Genomic DNA, 19,896 nt, shown 5'->3' with positions numbered 1-19,896 from the left:
TTCATACTAAATATTTTAAATACACTTATAGATAAAACTAATAACTGAATTTCAATTATTTCACACCAGGAAAATTAAAAATGATCCATATTTACATTTAAACTTAAAAACAACTTAAAACTGATAGTGTAAAGAATTTGCATTTCTTCCTAAAAGATAAAATGCTCTTTTTCCTTTAAGGGCATTTATTTCTTACGTGCTGTAAGCTTGAAACAATAAAAAATATTATTTGTTGTCATTATAAGCTCTCAAAACATAATGCACTTAAAATTTAAATACTAATAATTATATATATTTTACAATTATTACTAAATATTTATTAATAAAAACAGGAAATTGTAATTCAAATAAGATTTTAAAAACAATTTAATAATACCAAGTGAAAACTCAAAATAAAAATACAATTTAAAGTTTTCTTTTTTTTTTAACTGTCAAATTTTTAAATTATATTATAAATAATTAATCATCTGGAGGTATGTGTATTTAAAGCATTTATAAATTATTTCTGTAAAGATATATGCAAAGCTTATAATGTTAAATTCTTAGGTTTAAACATGGACAGTCAATTAAAATGGAAAATATATGTTGATTATGTAATATCAATTATAGGAAACATGTTTTAATATTTAGAAACATTAGGAATTTTACTAACAAACAAAACCTACGAGTAATTTATGTTTTCTTAGTACAATCAAATATTACTTTTGGTATCAAAATATGGGTTGTTGGGGTTTAATTCCCATATCATGAGTTAACAACAACTAGGTACCTGTAAACAAAACTATTAAATATTTACTAAGAAAGCCAAATATGTATTTTACAGTCCTAACTTTAATTTGAATAGGCTTTTTAAAAAAAAAAATCATTACATTTAGCATACAAAAATAAAAATTATATTTGGACTATTGAGCATGAACATAATACTAGGTATAAAAAAAATATTAATGCAATTAAAACTAATTGTAAAAACTAAAAAAGTCTCTTGGGCTTAGAAGTTGTATAAATACATCATTTTTCATTTTCTTGTGCATTTTAGGATTTTTGAGACATTTTTAAAGTTTTTGAATCCAAAATTTGAATATGAGTTTTTATTTTAAGATTTTTACATGCTTTTACATCATCTTTAATGAACAAACTATAACTATGTCTGGGTAAATAAATATATGATCCAAACCTATATATCAAAAAAAATAATGTATGAAAATAATTGTTTTTTCTTATTCCATATTAAAGAAGTTCAAAACGATCAATTGTCTGTAAAACTTTTTTACAGCCCTTAAAAATATATACTATCATTTAGGTATACCAAATTTATACTAGAATTTATAACGAAATTATTCTTTTAGTGCAAAATGACTTATAAAATATAATTAATGCATATATTTTACAAAAAACGCAAAATACATGAATAATCGCCCTATATATGTATACTACGGGGGTTAAAGCACCCAGAGTACGCAGCATAGCCTGTGGCTGTTTAATATCGTGCGACTGATTTTGGGACGTTATCAGAAGCGGAGTTTGGTCTCCTTCTAGTCTTCATGCTGACATTCTTGTTGACATGTTGTATTAACTATAAGAAAGTAGGTAAATACTAGGTCGTAGCAGGTTCATACCCAATGAGTAAAAGAGAATTCACAGCTCGCCGTGTCGTGTAGAGTTCAATACACCTATTCAACTTGTAGGTAACGGGTGACCAGCATTTTGTTACCTATACATTAAATATACTGAACACTACACAACGCAAAGAGATGTGAACCCTCCTTAAGTCTTTATTTATTGTATTGAAAACCTATGTCGTTGTGCTTGTACACCAAAATATGGTTCGTAGCCGATAGGTACAAAACATTATGAAAAAAACAAAATGTGGAAAATTGCATTAGGTATAACACCGAATCGAGTCTAATTATTTTCACTGTTTTTAATTAACAAAATTACAACTAATAATACATTATGATAAACTCTAATTTCTTCAACCATGGTAATAATTGAGGTTAATTAAAAGTAACCATCGGGTTAACTGTATACATATTACATAACATAAAACATTAGGTATATAATAACCTACTAAGAAAATGTATTAATAGGTATCGTATTTTTTTTACAGCAAAAAAAAAGTAAATTATGATATTTTCATCCATTCTATTAATTACCTTCCTATATCTTCATTAAAAATCAGTTAGAACAATAATGATAATTTATTTAGATTGTTTGTGGTCGATATTAAGAGCCCAACCTTTATTCTAAAGGTGGTACTTCTGAATTGTCGACGAAATCTTTAGGTTTTTGGTTTCCAACTTTCTTTACACTTGCTGGTGAATTGGTTATATTCCAAAATTCCACTTGCTTTTGGCTATCAAATACTTCATCCGTTAGTTTGGATTTACTAAAAAGTTGAACACATTTTGTAATATATGAGGTTAGCAAAACAAATAATTCAGTTACACTTGATGTTATGTAAGAACACGCTATTATAATAAAATATGAATTAAATTAACCATGATTTTTTTTTTTTTTTTTTTTTTTTAATTGATCCTGAGCCCGGCAACTGTGGCCATTAGCTATTAGTAGGTACTGTAGGTTTTTGTATTGATGGTTTGTAGGTTTTTGGAACGGTAGGGGGAACACGTGTGTGTTTGTTTTGGCAGAATTTCGAATGGGGCACCCCGGCACCCGTAGGTTTCTGCCATGCCCCGGGGGTGGGGGATGGCAGCACTTGCTCTCCGGTCACCGCGACTTGTCCGGAGAAAAATGCCGCCCGGTGGCCGAGGATCGAACCGCGACCGGCTGCGTGCCTGCGTCGCAGCGGAAGAGTCAGACCACTCGGTCACCTCGTCCCCCTAACCATGATTTATTTTGTGTTAATTTTATTAAAAACTCATTACCTATACATATTAGAAAATCTGAAAATGCGTTCACTGTCTTAGACTCTTAGATACTTTACACATTTCTTTATCAAAACTTAGGTGCTATCAGACTATCCATAAGAATATAATAATATATCCAATGCAAGATATAGGTGTTAGGATTGTCTAAACCGAATCGCGGGAAAAAAGCCCAGAAAAAAAATTAAATACAAATGTGAACACATGTATTACTCTACTCCTAATAAGAAATTACCATGTCGCATGTACCTATATGACAACAAATAATATATTACCTATAGTGAAAATAATGTCATAAATTATTATGTGTAATTTTTTATTAAATGTAGGTAGTATACATACACGTAAGACTGTAAGAGTGTAAGACTGATGTTTTTTGACAATAATTTTTGACTAAATATATTATGCTACCACCTGTTTTGTCTTCATTTATTGTATTATATTTTTATAGTTGTGTAATTTTTGTGTAAATATAGTATAAATATACATAAGATGCTATTATATGTATACCCCTGATGTTTTTGACTTAAAAGTTATAACTTATAACACTGTATATTATGTACAGATAAGTTCATATTTATATTTAAATTTTTTGCTGATCTTATTTCCGTGGACTTTTTTTCGCCTACCGTCTAAATCAAACGACAACTATTTCAAAAAATACCATTTGTTTGTACTATAGTACTATACAATATATCAATGTCCCATGTTGCACAATGTACAGTATAGGTATTCGTAATAGCATTGTTTGTTCTGTGGTAATATAGGTACCTGTTCTGAGGTACCTAATGACTATTACCTACCTACAGCTAGTAAACTCTTGTTTAGCCGAAACCAAGATAAAAGATATTCTAGACTCTAGACTCTAGAGTACCTATCGTGGTTGAAACTCAAGGAGAACAGAAAAAAGAGATCTAAACCAAAAAGTTCAAGGCAAGTATGGAGTTATATTGTATAATGATAATTATTTCGACGGGATTTTAATTGAGTTTGTGGATTGTGATTGCGGAAAATTTGAGATATCGATGGTTCGATATAATAAGAATCTTCTATATATTTATATGAAAAAAAAAATGGGACATCTCCTAATTTGTGGTCCGCCACCGTTTCGTGTCATACCTAACAATATATAAATATATGAATATACCTAATTTGTCACAGTCTACTAATATTTTGGGTTTTTTTTATAGAAAGGGTACATGATATAGCATCATTATTTATTGAAAGTCAGTAGGTATTATCATATTATTTATTACCTATTTTAAATAAATTTATAAATTGTCTATTAGTACTTGCCGGCGCCTACTATCGATAAAATCATTACCTAATTTTCTCCACCAATTATAAGCAAGTGGTAGTGTAGTGAGGAGAAGGGAAAATGTTCAGCAGTGGTGAGCCCAGGAAATGCTAATGGAGTGGGGGTGGGCTTTTATAAGTAATAATGCTTTTAAATGAACACTGTGGGTAGTACCGAAGACATACATAAGGGGATTTATGGATCGATGGGATGCGGGATATAACCCGCAAACCGTAATCCTAGGCACGACACTGACTAACAGCATATAACATCAGTTTAGATGAATTAATGCCGTTTATGATGCAAACAACTCAATTGATAGAATTTAGGTAGATACTCCAGGAGTCTATTGATATTATTATATCTGTAAATGTACTCGTAGTTATTTTATACGTGTGTCAAATATTGGTTAAATCGTCTGCTTATATAATAAAAAGCCTGGCTTGGAATTAATAACATCGTTATATAAACCCATACGTTTTTAAAAAGAGTAAAAAAGATTGAGTTTGATAGTATAACATGCAGGTATTAGAAATATTTACTAATTCTAAATTCATCCAATCGTGATTAATATCGTATACAATTTGTCTGTAATCCGTATATTATAATTATTACACTAGGCCCTACGGCAGAGATGGCGAACCTAATAACCTATGACACGCTCACACTATTTTATTGACACACATGTGTAAAACTGTAAAAGTTTGATAATATTAAAGGGTTATCGAACTAGTTGACATACAGAAAAAACAAAATCCAACCAACATTTTTATTTGGCACGCTGGTACAAGAAGGTTCGCCATCCCTGGCCTACGGCCTAGATACCTACTACCATACACATATTAAATTATTAATATTTATTTCATTTTACAGTTAAATAGATAATAATGAAAAACGAGAATTCTACTTTACTTATCATTGCGAAAATCGTTGTCCTTGGGGCATTGTTTTTTAACCGGACAAATGATTTGTTTTACCTGTAATAAAATAATATAATACCTATACATTTTGTAAAAAATAAACACATTATTTTTTTCTATCCATTATGGCATTATACGACAATGATTTACTTTAGGCATAGTTATTTCCAACAGTTTTGAACCAATCAACCGTTTCGCATTAGATTCGTCTACTCTTACTTCTTCGTCCAGAGCCAATTGCAATATTTTTTTCCGCACCGTGACCCTCACGTACGTAGGTTGAATGTCTAAGTCCAATTCGCTAGTATCCATGAACCTGAATGGAAATGTTTAAGCATTAAATGTTATTATACAGCGCGATTGTCTTAATAGAAAACTATATCATCATCTCAAAGAATACCTATTTAGTTGTTTTTGGAAGTATATTTTTTACATAACTATTAAAGACGTTTGAAAACCACATTTTTGAAAAAAAAATTATTTTTACTGTAATTAATCATTAACATAAAACTCCCACTTTTTAATGACTTTAAAATGTTATTTTAACATTGATTTACTTGTACACATGAACAGTGAGAACATATCTGTTGTGTTCATTCTCCAATTTGTACGGCACTTTAGCTTGGTTTAAATTATACGGACGACCGTCTTCGGCGAATAATTTTGGAGTCCACTTTTCTTCTTTGGGTGTTTTTTTCACTTCATCTTGCTTTCGCTGAGCTCGTCTGCTGTGAAGCGCCATCTCAACGCGACATTCCGGAGTGTTTTCACTTGGTTGATTCCAAAAACTAAAAGTTGTGAACATTTTATATAATAAGGGTGGTTAGACGCTATATATATATTGATGCTACAAGTTTATTCGACACAAATTAAAGTAAATTAAACGATACAAGTTATAATATAATACTAATTATAAGAGACATTTTTTCCTGGGGGTGGGGGCTGAACATTTTTTCTCAACAAACATTTAGTATTATAGAATAATACTAAATAGAAAATCTTTAGTAGACTCAACAAAAGTGAATTACATAAAATTAGGTGTTCTTCCAATAAGGTACCTATACAAGAAGTATGCAATTTTATTTACAATAAAAAATGTTATTAATGTCAATAACAAAACAGACATTTAAGAGTTCATATAGCCTATAATTTGCTAGTAAAATATTCAAAAAAATCTTTTGGTCAATCTTTTGTTGATTATTTAGGTCCTACCTATTTTATACGAAAAAAAATATTCATGGAGATCTAGTTAAGGAGAAAAAAGTCGTCTATAAATGGCTATTCGCAGAATTAACTACTCCTTAAATAAGAGTTCGCATTTCAGTGATTTCAGTGTTTATGATTTTTTATTATTGTTTTTGATCTGATTTGTTTATTAAATGTATTTAAAAATAACTACTAATTTTTTTAATAACAAATTTTGAATCTTGCCACGTTTCTCTCTTATATATTCATATGATGTCTTTTGTTTACCTATTTTATATATTATTGTATTGTATTGTAACTTTGAACTGATCTGTCTAATGTGACTAACTTTGTATTCGTATGCTTATTTTATTTTGTATGTACTTATTAAGAAATTTTGTTTCTTTTGCTAAATGATGTACTTATCCAAATTTCTAATTTCCTGTTTATTTTATTCTAATGTTGCTATTTTAAAATACTATTATTATTATTATTATTATTATTATTATTATTATTATTATTATTATTATCACTATTGTTACTATTATTACTATTATTACTATTATAACTATTGTTAACTCTCTGCCCCATCACAAGCTTATAGGCTTAAAGGAGTAGATATATTTCTTTATTTATACGATGTATTGTACATTTAAAGAAAAATTTTTAAAAAAAAACCCAACACCACCCTTTAGCTTATTTTAAAAAAAATGTACATCTGATAAGTTGTATTTACACACTTAAACATTAGATATAATTTTCAACAAATTTACATTAAAAGAGTGTAATTTATTAAATATAATATTATATAGTAAACAAATTAAATTTTTTAAATTTTATAAATTGTTCTTATTTGCAGAAAATGTTTGTTTGTGGTTAGGAAGCCAAGGGGGGCCAAGGGGTGGCCAAGACAAATTTAGGGGGGCTTTGGCCCGCCAAGGCCCTCCCTGGCGCTGCCACTGATATTATACATATTATATCTATTTTATTTATACATTTTTTAACGACCTTATACACTTTTACATATTTAATTATCAACATTCTACAGTAATCATTTTAGCCAGCAGTTAAGTTACTTTTTATTTATTTACTTTTAAACTTACTCTTCATCTGTTTCTTCATAATTTTTTTCGAATGTTTCTAAAGTTTCTTCAGTGATGTCTATAGATTTTGATGCCTTTTTTTGTTTTACTCTGAAATCTGTAGTGGACATAAATTCAAATTATTCTACTTTTTAGTAACAGAGTACTTAGCGCAGTAAATGTATATTATACATCAGTTGATACTCATTATACGTATTTTTATATTTTATTTTCAAACATTTACTTTCATAGGTTTTTTGTTGGGCAATAATTTTAAGTGAAACATTTGATAACTGCTGTTTGGCGACTAATTTGTCAAATGAAGTCACGTCAGTTCCGTCAAGTACGTCAATTTGTGGTAAAGTTCCAATAACATACTCGCGGTATCCATCATAATCTGTACAGGGATTTCCAGTGAGATACCTGAACAAATTAAAACATAGGATTAACGATTTGTGCAAACACTGTCGTCTGTCGAGGAAAAATTGTACCAGCTAGAGTAGAAAAGATTTCCTGTATCCAAGATTTTTGTAAAGTGCCTACCTATTACTGTGAGTAAATCTAGTGCTTCAACTCTCAATAGGCCACTCGTATATATAGCATTAGCATCAGCTAACTATGAATTCGAAAACCGCTCGTAGCTTACTTGATTTATTTCAGAATGTTTATATCAAAATAACTAATTTCCCATACAGACTTACCAACAAAAAAAAACAGTTTGTATAACTTGACATTGTAAGATATTTTACGTAAATGTGAATCCCCAACAAAAACATAACAGTGAAAAAAGGCCAAGTTCCAAACTCCCTCCCAAAAAGTCAGCCTATCAAAGTAGTGAAATCTACATTGTGGCCAAGTCTGCTATTTTTTAATTCATAACTTCAATGCTCTCCTACATTAAAGAGCAACACTTCTCTTTTATTTGTATTGTTTAACACTTGGTCAGTTTCTGAATGAGGAATAAACTAGACTTGGCCGCAATGTAGATACCACTACTTACTATGATTCGCTGTCTTTTTTGAGAAGAAATCTAAACCTTTTACTTTTTTCTGAATCTTTTTCTCCCCATCACTCTCGTAAGTCATAAGTGAGCACATTCGATAATATGTTTTATTCCTCATTCAGAAACTGACCAGGTGTTAAACAATACAAATAAAAGAGAAGTGTTGCTCTTTAATATAGGAGTGCATTGAGGTTATGAATTAAAAAATAGCAGACTTGGCCACAATGTAGATTTCACTACTTTGATAGGCCGACTTTTTGGGAGGGAGTTTGGAACTTGGCCTTTTTTCACTGTTATGTTTTTGTTGGGGATATCATTTATTTTTGTGGGCTTCAACGTCGTGGACGACGTGTTGTTATTATTTTGTTATTATTTTTCTTATTTTTTTTAAATTAATTTTTTTATACGTCTTAGATTTTCTCTTGTAAGACCGTTTGGGTTTCTGTTGAGGAGCTGAGAAATTGGATTCTTGAGCGTTGTCAATACCAGGCGAAGATACCCAAGTACGGTCTATTATTTTTTTTCGTCGAGCCTTTTTAGGTGGAATGTCTGTTAAGTCTAGCCTATACAAAGTTCTTAGACGGTTATATTCAACAATGGCACTATTCTTGGCTTTCACCTGACAGGGATCAAAATTAATTAAGTTAACTCCCTGGAGAGGGCCACGTGCGCTTGACCACACTAGAAAGTTGAGTTTCCAACATCTAACAAAGCATTTGGTAAACTTAATCCCTGACTCCTATGCATTATGCAATTTGTCATCAATGTTTTTTGTGACGTTATCGCGTAAAATTATCGTTCGCAAACCGACGAATATTATTAAAATATTCTGTATTTGTATGAGTATATTATATATTTTGTATTTGAATAAAATAAATGTGCGAAAACCTGATTATGTTTTATAAATATATATATAATTCAACTACAAACAATTTCTTATTACCATATTGTAACGCTGTTTGAAAGTAAACGTTTATGCGTGCTAAGCGCGCCACTTCATACGTTTAAAAATATACACTCTAATTTTTAGATTTTTCACTTCAGTTACACTGTAAAATCTACCTTTGTGCCAAATTTAACGTTTCTAGTGTTTCTACCTATACGGGAAGTGTCTTATAATTTTGATGATCAGTGAGTCAGTCAGTCAGTCAGTCAGTAACAATATTATAAATTTTGAAATCCTGCCATTTTGAAATGGCACAATATTAAGGGCTCATTTTCTTACAGCGTCTTAAGCTACTAGAGATTAATCTGTGTTTTAAATTTCAAAAGTTTATCTTAAGAAGAAACAGAGATATATGGGTTAGAAAAAAGAGCGAATTGGTTCGTGTAAAGATACACTGGCATTGCTGTAACTTGGCCTGGCGCCCTACCGTGCGCTCAGATTTCATTGATTGAAATATTGAATTTATAAATATTCAATGCTTATTGAATTAGGAAAAAATAGAAGGGGACAAGGTCGAAGTATGAATACATTTTTAAAAGGGACTTCATCCTCCTTCATAGCATAACATTATATTGAATTCACTGTTAATTGTCCTACCCGGTTGGGATGGACTGGGCCAGTAAAAGCCGTCGTCCTCTTTTGATGAATTTAGAGAAGCAATTACTCTTTTTTTTAGATTATTAATGCGTGTCCATTGCATTTATTGATCTGTAGCCTATAGGTACCCATAGAAGATGGAACTAATTATCAATACAATGATCCCATTGTTGTGTTAGACAATTATTAGTAATCAGTTGTTTGAAATTATAACTTAAGAGTTTACTTACAATGTTCGTAAATGTGTGTTGTATTTTAACGATCCAATACTATCAAGTTTCCCTATAAAATTCATTGTTAAATCTAATTTGTTTAAAGATTCACATCCGTCCAAGTTTTCTATTTTTTCAATACAATTCAATGCCAAGTTTAAATATTCTAATTTCTTTAATTTGTTCAAATTTTCTGAAATCAAACATATTATAATTAGGAAGTATCAATATTCTATATGGGTTATTTATTTATTTATTATACATAGCTATACAGGCAATCGCCCTTTTTAAAAGATTATAATAAATGTTGTACATGCTTAAAGTAGGTAATTCTAAAAAATATATAAAATTATTTTAACAAAATTAATATTAATACAATGATTTTAGTGATTCTAAGGTCTTAAATCTAAATACACTACGAGGAAGTGAAAAAAATGTAATTTGATGGAGATTTGATTAATCAGAACAAAAGCTTTTGAAAAAAAAAAATAATTACCATTATTAAAGCTATAATTAGGCACTGTGAATAGATCTAAATTGTCAGTGTCTCTAGTTTCTACCTAGTATACGGAAACCAATTTCTGATAATAACTCGGGACATTCAACGAGGTTGTTCAAAAATCATAAACAAACATGATATCTGTTAATTTACATCTGGCACTCAGTGAGTCTAGGCTCAAGAAGTTTTCAACAACATTGACAGTATCTTTAGTTATCTGTACCTTTATTGGATACCTGCATGAGAAATTCTGTTAAGAAATTTATATTGAACATTGTCAAGTTCATTATTATATTTTTTAATTATTAGAGGACCAGATGAACCTAGATCTTACAAATTACTTGCATAAATATAATGTTTTTAACCAAATAGGGTTTTTGAACTCTTTTGTGTTTCTATTGATGAAACCTAGCATTTTATATGATTTGCTTATAATCATTATATGGGTTAACTGAACTGTTTAATCATTTTTGAAGTAAACACCTAAATAATTGAGTTTAATCTATCAAGAGAATAATTATTAATTTAATGAGAATATATTATTGGATTATTTGGAGCTGACAAAGGATATCAAACAATAGTGGACTCCTGGCTAGCAGTAAGTTTCTTATAATGTATGGATAGTAAATATACTATTACTATTAGGCCCAGGGCCCAAAATATTATCTTAATTTGCGCTTTCCCATATGTATTGCATATATTAGTCCCCATATGGTTTACAAACATAATCATATGTTATTCCACAGACCTGGAAAATGGTAATTTTCTGAAAAATTCCTTAAATAAAATCAGTTACACTACATACATTTTTTTTTTTGTGGTATCAAGGACCGGAGTGAGAACCGTGTTAGCATCACTTTCGCTCTACACTACATACAGAAAACATAAAACAAATATAAAAAATAGTTTTGAGGTCATTTTAATTCACTGCCCACGGGTCTGCCTATTACCAGAGTGTACAGACTACAGATACATAAAGTTATAAACACACTTATTTGTTTGGAATTACTTAATACAATTATTAATGAATGTAATTCAAATATAACTTTTTTATAAATAAGAAAACTGTGATGTATAAATTCATATTATACAAATAATATCAATTACAACATAGAGTAATATAAAAACATTGAATTAAATATGCATCAGGTTTTCAAAATGTATTATTGTAAGTTGTATAAAATAAACATTAACAAAAGTAAGATGTCCTAACAACGTGTCTTCACAATTAATGCTACTAATTCTAAAATTATTATTTTTCAGTCATTAGTTATTCACTGTAATATACCTACTAATATGTTTTTAATTATTCAAATAAATGAAACAAAAAATAACTTTTTTTAAAAAGATTTTAGACCCTTTATCTTTGGATTATTAATATATCATATGAATATACAATTGATTTTGTACAACATTCAATAAAATCTTTTTTTGATGTATAAACTTAAATTTAATGGTACATAAGTTTGCATTAGTTCAAAAAATATAACATGTATTTTGTATTCAGTACCTATATATACTATTTAGTTAATTTAACAATTAAATAAAATAAAAAAATAATTTCTTAATATTATTTTACTGTTAAAGAACACAACTGCGTTTTGATAAATGTATTATTTTACACATACTATAAATATATAAAAATATATTCAAGAAAATAAATTATACTTACAAATACCACAAAGAAGAATAGTTACTTATACAATCTTGTACTTAACTTAACACTATTAAATAATTAACATAAAGATAAATGTGGTACAATATTTGTTTTTGAAAATTAACAGTTAATTTGATTGAGGAGAATTGAACGAACATACACAAAACATAATATTTCGCCTTGAAAAAAACAGATGTATAACTGGTGAGTTCTTTGTACCAAATGCTCGAAGTAGGTACTTGGAACTATTATTCATAACGGTTGGGTTGTGCACATTCATATCATCTAACGAGAGATCTTCTAAAAGTTTTGAATAATCCCAGAGCATTATTTTACAATCATGAGAACCAGTTGCTAAAATAGTACTGTCTCTACTAAAGGTAATTGTATAAATAGGTCCTTTATGTCCAGTAAGCATAGCTACTAAATGCCCATGTGCAATGTCCCACAGAAGTACATTGCAATCATTGCCAGCTGATGCTAAAACTCGTCCCTCATTTGAAAAACACAATGTCAAAATTTCTCCTTTATGGCCAGTCATTAATCGTACTTGTTCTCCAGTAACACAGTCCCATAAACGTACAGTTCTGTCACTTGACCCAGTTGCAATATAATTTGAATTAGGATGAAACTGACAACAATCAACATCTGAAAAATGACCACTGAATAATCTTAATGACTGATAATTATCTGTTGCCCATAGTCTTGCAGTGCGGTCTCTACTAGAAGTTGCAAAATAATAACCATGTAAACTGAATTTGACATCAAATACAGGATGATAACTTCCTTTATATGCAACTACACATGACCATAATAGTAAACTCCAAAGTCTAATAGTACAATCTTCTGAACATGACAACAATAATGTTTTATCAGGGCTAAATGACACTTGATATACAGGGCCATAATGTCCGAGCAATGTACGTGTGGTTTCAGCTGATCTATCATCAAGTATTCTATGCATTACATCGTCTGATTCCAGATCAATATCCAACAGTTGATCTGCTGTTTTCATGGCACGTAGTTTTTGAGGTACTAAGCTCCATACACGTACTCGACTATTGGCCATTCCTACGGCCAACATTGTAGCATCATCACTGATTGTTGCACAATTCACAGCATTGGAACAATTCAATAATGTATAACAACAAATAGAAGGTAATGTTTCATGGTTTAATGTCACTCGCTTAGCAGAATCTAAAACTGCTTGAACCTTAATTTTTTTATCAATCTGAAAAATACAAACGTTTGAATAAAAAATTGTTATTATTGTATGTAGCAGAATTGGTGAGGATTACATAAGATTCCCATCAGTTTAATAATTTAAAATTTGGATGACACTACATGTCGATATTAAGTCATTATACTTCTACTACAAAATAAATTATTGTAGTAATTTTGATAATAAAATATTTAATGAACATTATTTATATTCATTAATAAAATTGAAATACAAAACTTGCCTATAAATAAACAAAATTATTTAATGTAAGTAAAAAAGAAGCTCATTTATACAAGAAAATTTAAAATCATCATAAGCATTTCCCCAATGTACCTATTTATTAAGTATAAATTTATAATAAACCTATAGTAATATTTTTTCATCTTGGATACTAAATAGTCAAGATTTTAAAGATATAAATGTGTATTAAATTATATATATTTTATTTGAAATGTTTCAAACGAACCCCAACATTAAAAAAAAAAAAATTAATTTAACATAAGTTCAGACCAGGTAATATTTATTTAAGTTCTACAAATTTGTCATTTATATATTTACCTCTCTCAATTGTGGTAGTGGCATTCTATCTAAAGGTGGAGCATTAGGATCAATTTTAGTTTTTTTAGATAATAAAGGATTAGACTTTGATTTCTTTTTTTTTGGTTTTTCACTCTCTTGTGTTTCTTCTTCATCTTCATCTAAGTTAACTGTCGCTGCTGCAGTTTGCAAATCTGGTTCTTTCAATAACCCATAATACACTCTTGATTTATTGTCTTGACGAGTTCCTTCCCCAATCATTCCTCCTGCCACCGCATCAATTTGTTGTTTGTTTCTAGCTATTCCTTCATATACATCAAAGAACAAATTTTCTTGGACAATATCTAGTAAGACGGTTTGTTTTTTTTCTTTCAAATGCCGTTTTAAAAGAGATAATGTATCCCTAGACATTCGAACAACAAATTCGTTGGATTTATAATTGCTTATCAGTGCATTATCGTCTAGTTCTTCTTTTTTTGTAATTATAGCCAAGTTTTGAATGTCAGCCTGATAGTAAGATTCTTGTCCGGGTCCAAATTTTTTCATAAACTGTAAAGCTTCAGCTTCATGTCGATTACAAACAAGGTCCAAATACATGTGTACAAATACTGGGTATAAAACACAGCCCAACTCATGTTTGTAAATATCTAATGATGTTTCAACAAATTTTGATAGAGTTATATAAGCATTCTCATAAACTGACGGATCTCCTTGAGATTTGAATATATTTAATGCATTATTAACATCGTGTTCTGAAGTATTATATGCAGAATCTGTCAAATTAGCTTCTTTTTTCAAAGTTTCAGCAGTAGAATTTAAATTATACTTTTTGAGAATTTTCAATGCAACACATAAACTAGTCTTTTTATCATCCAGTTCTTTGGGGACTTCATCGATCACTGGTTTGATATCTGGTTTTATATCTTCTTCCATTTTCTTAAACAATGTTATTAGTTGGTAAATTTATATTTAATTATAATGGTTACATTCACAAAACATAAAATCATAGAATAATTTAATATCAAATTATTCTATGATAAAATATAAATAATTATTTAAGCACTTTGTATTATATTTCTTAAAAGTAAGTTCAAACGTATAATTTTGATATTTTATCTCAAATTTAAATCACTTTTCAAAATTAATCAATAGAATAAGTGTTGAGTTTTAACGTAAGACGTAAGTCGGTTTTTGCTTCGGTCAATTTGAAAATTTTGACGAATGGTTTAAATAAAAATGAGCTTAAAAATGTGTAAACAAAATATTTTTTATGATAAGGATTTATACAGTGTTTACAGCGTAAGAACTAGAATATTCTTCATAGTATAGAGTTTGTACAGTGTAGCCGTTACACGTTACATGTTTTAAATTATTATACAAACTTGATTACATGATATTTTTATAATTATATGATATAATAGCATAGAACAATAGTCAATAATAGTGTATTACCATGAAAGCTTGAAAAAATATAATTTACTTTAACCTACCTAGTATAATCACTAGTTACACAATTGTTGAATTGTTCTATTAAATATTATGATCTTATAATATTCCACACTAGATGCGTAGAATTTTGGGGGTGGGGGGGTGAGCAAGGTAAGGATGAAGGGTGCTTTAGTACATTTTTTTTAGTTACATTTTTAGAATAAATTATTATTATGTATGTTGTATATTTGTATACCCAAAATATTAAAGCCTAAAAGCTATAGTCCTCCCTTCCACCATTTAAATTCATCACGTTATACCTATGTTCCAGAACACTTATAATATATGCATAGTAAATATTAAATAGTAATAGTTCGGCGTCCTTTCTCTAATATCTATGAACATAATGTTTAACTAATTAGTAACTAATAATTACTAGCTGTATAGTGTATAACACGACTTAATATAATAAAAATAAAAAATAAAAGCCAAATATAGCTCTAAGTAGCCAAATAGATGTATATTGGTTTCAGTATAAGCCATATGGTGTGTATCAGGTATCTCAGTTCATAGCACGATTTAAGATATATCTTAAATCGTGGTTCATAGCCAAAGTGCCGATGAACCTCGCTTTGAGAACTTATTCGATTGATATGGTCAATTTGCCTGTGACGGATTGGAATGAGGGGATATATAGCACTTAGGTATAGGTAGTAAGTATTATAGAAAGTACCAATTTTCGAACGTGGTTCCAACTATACTCCATAAACTTTCCTGAATCCTGATATCTTCGAGAACAGTTTGAAATTATCATAAAAAAACCGGTCGAGTAATTTTTGACCACTTATTTATTTTGAAATTGTCTATTATTGTCTATTATTTAAATGCAACTTATTTAGATACAAGTATGAAGTTTAATATGGTATATTAATATTATTTAAATTAACAATAACAATGAGTCTATACAAGATTCAATTTTAAGTTATAGTTAGATTTATAGGATAATTATTATGTAATTAGTTATTATAATAGTTACATCTTTACAAGTTACACCTACAAATAAATGTAATTTTAATACGTCGTGTAACTGATTGCCCAACCCTGTGTCCCTGTTTATTATTATACTGTTCATTATACTAACCTATTTTAAATATTAAATTTGATTGCAAAAGTAATATTTTTAAGTCTTTACACCAATGTTGTAAATTTTCTATTTTAGTAATATCTTCCTGGTGTAAAGATATTTCTTCTAAAGTGCCGATCTCACCTTCGTTGTGTTCAGAACGTTTCCTTATAAGTTCAATTGTAACTGGAAAAAATGTTTAAATAATATAGAATATTAAATAACCAATATAATATTATTATCTTTATTTAATGAGCTATTATCACAAAAGATATTTAAAAATTAAATGTGTAGAAACTTCTGTTATTAATTATCAGTGGCGGATTTAGAGGGGGTGCTTGGATGCTGAAGCCGGTGATACACGATTTCGAATGGTGCGGTTATTTTTAATGACACGATTGCGAACGTTTATAGTTCAACCTTCAACAATAGACCCCTGAAAATGACACGATTGTGGACACATGTTAGTATGTTACCAAATTTATAAACAATACTTCGATAATCTGGAAATGGAAATGTGGAAATTCTGAGTGTATTAAAATTGTGGTAGGTATGTTACAACTTACAAGTAATTTCTGTTAAATATTGCAGTAATAGCACACTCATTGTTATAGTATTATATAGTGTTTTTAGAAAACTATGGAAAACTGTGAAATTATTCTATCAGAACGTGTTAAAGAGTTAATTCTACACAAAACAAATAAATACAGATTTAGGCGACAGCGGAAAGATGGGATCATAAAATGGTTATGTGCAAATATTTAAACAGCACTAGACAAAAAATCTATCTGTGAATTTTCCGATGAGCATATCTACGCCAATACGCTAAGAACTGTGTACAAAAAATCGAACGACAGATATTAAGAGGACGTGATAGTGTGATACCTGCATGACCATTGACCAAAGCTGAAATGTTATATATATGCTCAAGATTTATATTCAAGTTCAGAATTAGTATTAAAAGTAGAAATAAATTTTTAGAATACGTAATGGAATAAAATAGAAACAAATGTTCCTTATACTGCTGTTTCGTATCACTTCCGCATTGTGAAGAATTTTTTCTCTTACAATTAGGTATATACAATAAAAAATTACATGGCTCAAATGCGCAATTATAATGACTAAGTCTAGGCTGAATGCCGAATGGCTTAGCTCTATTAAATGTTCATACAGACAAACATATAGCTATAGCTATTGACTTAGTTATGAATGAATATGCTAGAAAAAGGATGAAGAATGGCCAATCTAAATTATAAATGTAAACTATTTAAATTTTAAAATTCATACATTGTGTTATGTAATAATATGTACCTACCTTATTAACTTAAATTATCAGTGATGCTGGAAAAATATTATATATATACTTATGGTTTAGTTGAGCTGTTTTGGAATCAAATTACAACAAAATGACTAAAATTGTTATTCTTTGTGTTAATATGTGATTTCGTCTAAGTTTAAACTTAAAATCACTATAAAAAAGCTGTATTTATATTATTTAATTTTAGATTTATTTCTTAGCTATTAAATTAAAATTTTTATAAATTTGAACTACAAAATCATTTTTCAATTTGATAAATGTTGTCAACATTTTGACTTCAAATGCTTATATAGAAAAACAGTGCCAATATATTTTTTATATTTTTCAACTGCTATTGTAACAATATATAGTCTTGTATTAAATGTTCATACTTTTTAACCCAACCAATAAAATTGTATTGACATTTATAGAAAAAAAATGAAAATTGAAAATCTTCGTCAACAGCTTAAAACGAGTTAAAATTTTATCAAGTATATGAATAGATGAAATAAAAATATAGTGTACATTTCAAGTGTCTATTGCCATTTGTTTTTGAATTACAACAAAATAAGAAAATCCGCTATATGAGAAATCGAGTGAATATCCAATGTTATAAAAATGTCAACTTCGACGCTCATAAAAATTGAATTTGACTTTCTGGTAATAATTTTTTTTTTTTGATAAAGGTACATAAACTTATAAGAAATCTAGCATTAAATTTATAAATCTTATGTATGAAAATAATTTTTTTTATAAATCTCTAACTTAAATTAATTTGCAAATTTTCGTTATTTTAAACTATTTTGTCGAAATTTGATATTCAGACGCTCATAAAACATTGTTGTGTACTTACATTGAACTTTTTTTTAATTTTCACTAACAACAATTTAAGTTTTATATTTTCAAGTTTTTTACTGAGCTTACATTTTCTTATAGACGTTAATCGAAAAAATCTAATAATAATTGAAAATTTCATATGCCTATAAGTTGTTGTCATATAGGAGCTAGAAACATTTAACATATACTATTATATTTTATAGTAAAATTTTTTGACAAATTTCGCAAAATTAATAATCAATGTTTATATCGCATTTGTGTTGTACCAACAAGATGTATTATTATTATTATTTTTTTTTATCTTTGTCACTCATCCCCCCAAATAATCTGTGTTCCGAATCCGTGCCTGAGCAGAGCAGTACCACTTGCCCACTAATCACTTTTTTAACACACCTTCAACCTATGAATGCCGTATTTCCTACAATTACCAATATTGGTTAATGGTTGCAGTAAAGTTTTAAGCCAATACATCTTGACTTGAGTTTGATAGTTGATTATATTATAATTTATAATGTTACATATTATTTACATTATTTTATTAATATTAACTTGTATACTGTATATTGCAGTATAGGTTCTTATAAAGTTATAAACCGACGTAATATCGTTATAGAAGAAAATAATATTTTGTATTTTTCTCCTTGGATATTTGTATCGAGTAACTACCATTTTAAATGTACAATAATTATGTTATAATATGTACCTACAACTTACTACCTTGCTACCTACTTATTGTTTTTTTAATGATTTTATTTGGATAACTACGAATTACGACAATCCATTAGTATGATAATAATATATTATACTCACTATTGGCCATAACTGTGTAATACTCGTTCTAGGTTCATAAAAAACAAACTATTTTATCGATCGCTGTAACTTGTAATAGACAATAGTTTCACAACTCAATAGCCATTTTTTTATACTCTTATATAAATAATTACGAGTCGTTGCTATGGAGCAGTAGCTTGCTACTTTCGGGATTCTAAATGTTCTAATTCACCTACCAGGGTAATGGTTACGTTTTCATTCATACTCGGTAATACAATATACCATCGTCTTGTAAAACCTAACCATAGACACACAAATATATGCCACAGAATAGAGCCTTTTGATTATGTATGATACCTATATAGATGCCACAGACGTCCTTATGTTACCCATTAGGT

The 19,896-nt window shown here is 28.9% G+C and overlaps 2 protein-coding genes across 2 annotated transcripts; both read right to left on the bottom strand.

Annotated features, from left to right (window-relative positions):
* Positions 1-439: 439 nt before the first annotated feature.
* Positions 440-19,643, bottom strand: LOC111032799 (protein tilB homolog). The gene is made up of 9 exons (XM_022313258.1): positions 19,538-19,643; positions 16,612-16,779; positions 10,146-10,320; positions 7,614-7,792; positions 7,391-7,487; positions 5,660-5,890; positions 5,253-5,418; positions 5,095-5,159; positions 440-2,386 (listed from the first exon to the last, which is right to left on the bottom strand). Exons 1-9 carry the CDS (start codon positions 19,545-19,547, stop codon positions 2,239-2,241), a joined length of 1,239 nt encoding a protein of 412 aa, XP_022168950.1. The 5' UTR covers positions 19,548-19,643; the 3' UTR covers positions 440-2,238.
* On the bottom strand, positions 12,221-15,287 carry LOC111032798 (transcription initiation factor TFIID subunit 5). The gene is made up of 2 exons (XM_022313257.1): positions 14,064-15,287; positions 12,221-13,514 (listed from the first exon to the last, which is right to left on the bottom strand). The coding sequence occupies exons 1-2, from the start codon at positions 14,973-14,975 to the stop codon at positions 12,411-12,413; spliced, it is 2,016 nt and encodes a 671-aa protein (XP_022168949.1). The 5' UTR covers positions 14,976-15,287; the 3' UTR covers positions 12,221-12,410.
* Positions 19,644-19,896: the final 253 nt, after the last annotated feature.

Source organism: Myzus persicae, unplaced genomic scaffold (assembly GCF_001856785.1).
Source record: "Myzus persicae strain clone G006 unplaced genomic scaffold, MPER_G0061.0, whole genome shotgun sequence".
NCBI lineage: Eukaryota > Metazoa > Arthropoda > Insecta > Hemiptera > Aphididae > Myzus > Myzus persicae.
Note: the sequence above shows the minus strand (reverse complement) of the source record. Positions and strands in the feature narration are given on the sequence as shown.

Coding starts and splice junctions, on each gene's coding strand:
- LOC111032799 (XM_022313258.1), bottom strand. Junction 5,891..7,390: donor TATGAAGAAACAGATGAAGA/GTAAGTTTAAAA, acceptor CACAACTTTTAG/TTTTTGGAATCAACCAAGTG. Junction 5,419..5,659: donor CTCACTGTTCATGTGTACAA/GTAAATCAATGT, acceptor ATTTCCATTCAG/GTTCATGGATACTAGCGAAT.
- LOC111032798 (XM_022313257.1), bottom strand. CDS start 14,975: ATGGAAGAAGATATAAAACCAGATATCAAACCAGTGATCGATGAAGTC. Junction 13,515..14,063: donor CACTACCACAATTGAGAGAG/GTAAATATATAA, acceptor TGTATTTTTCAG/ATTGATAAAAAAATTAAGGT.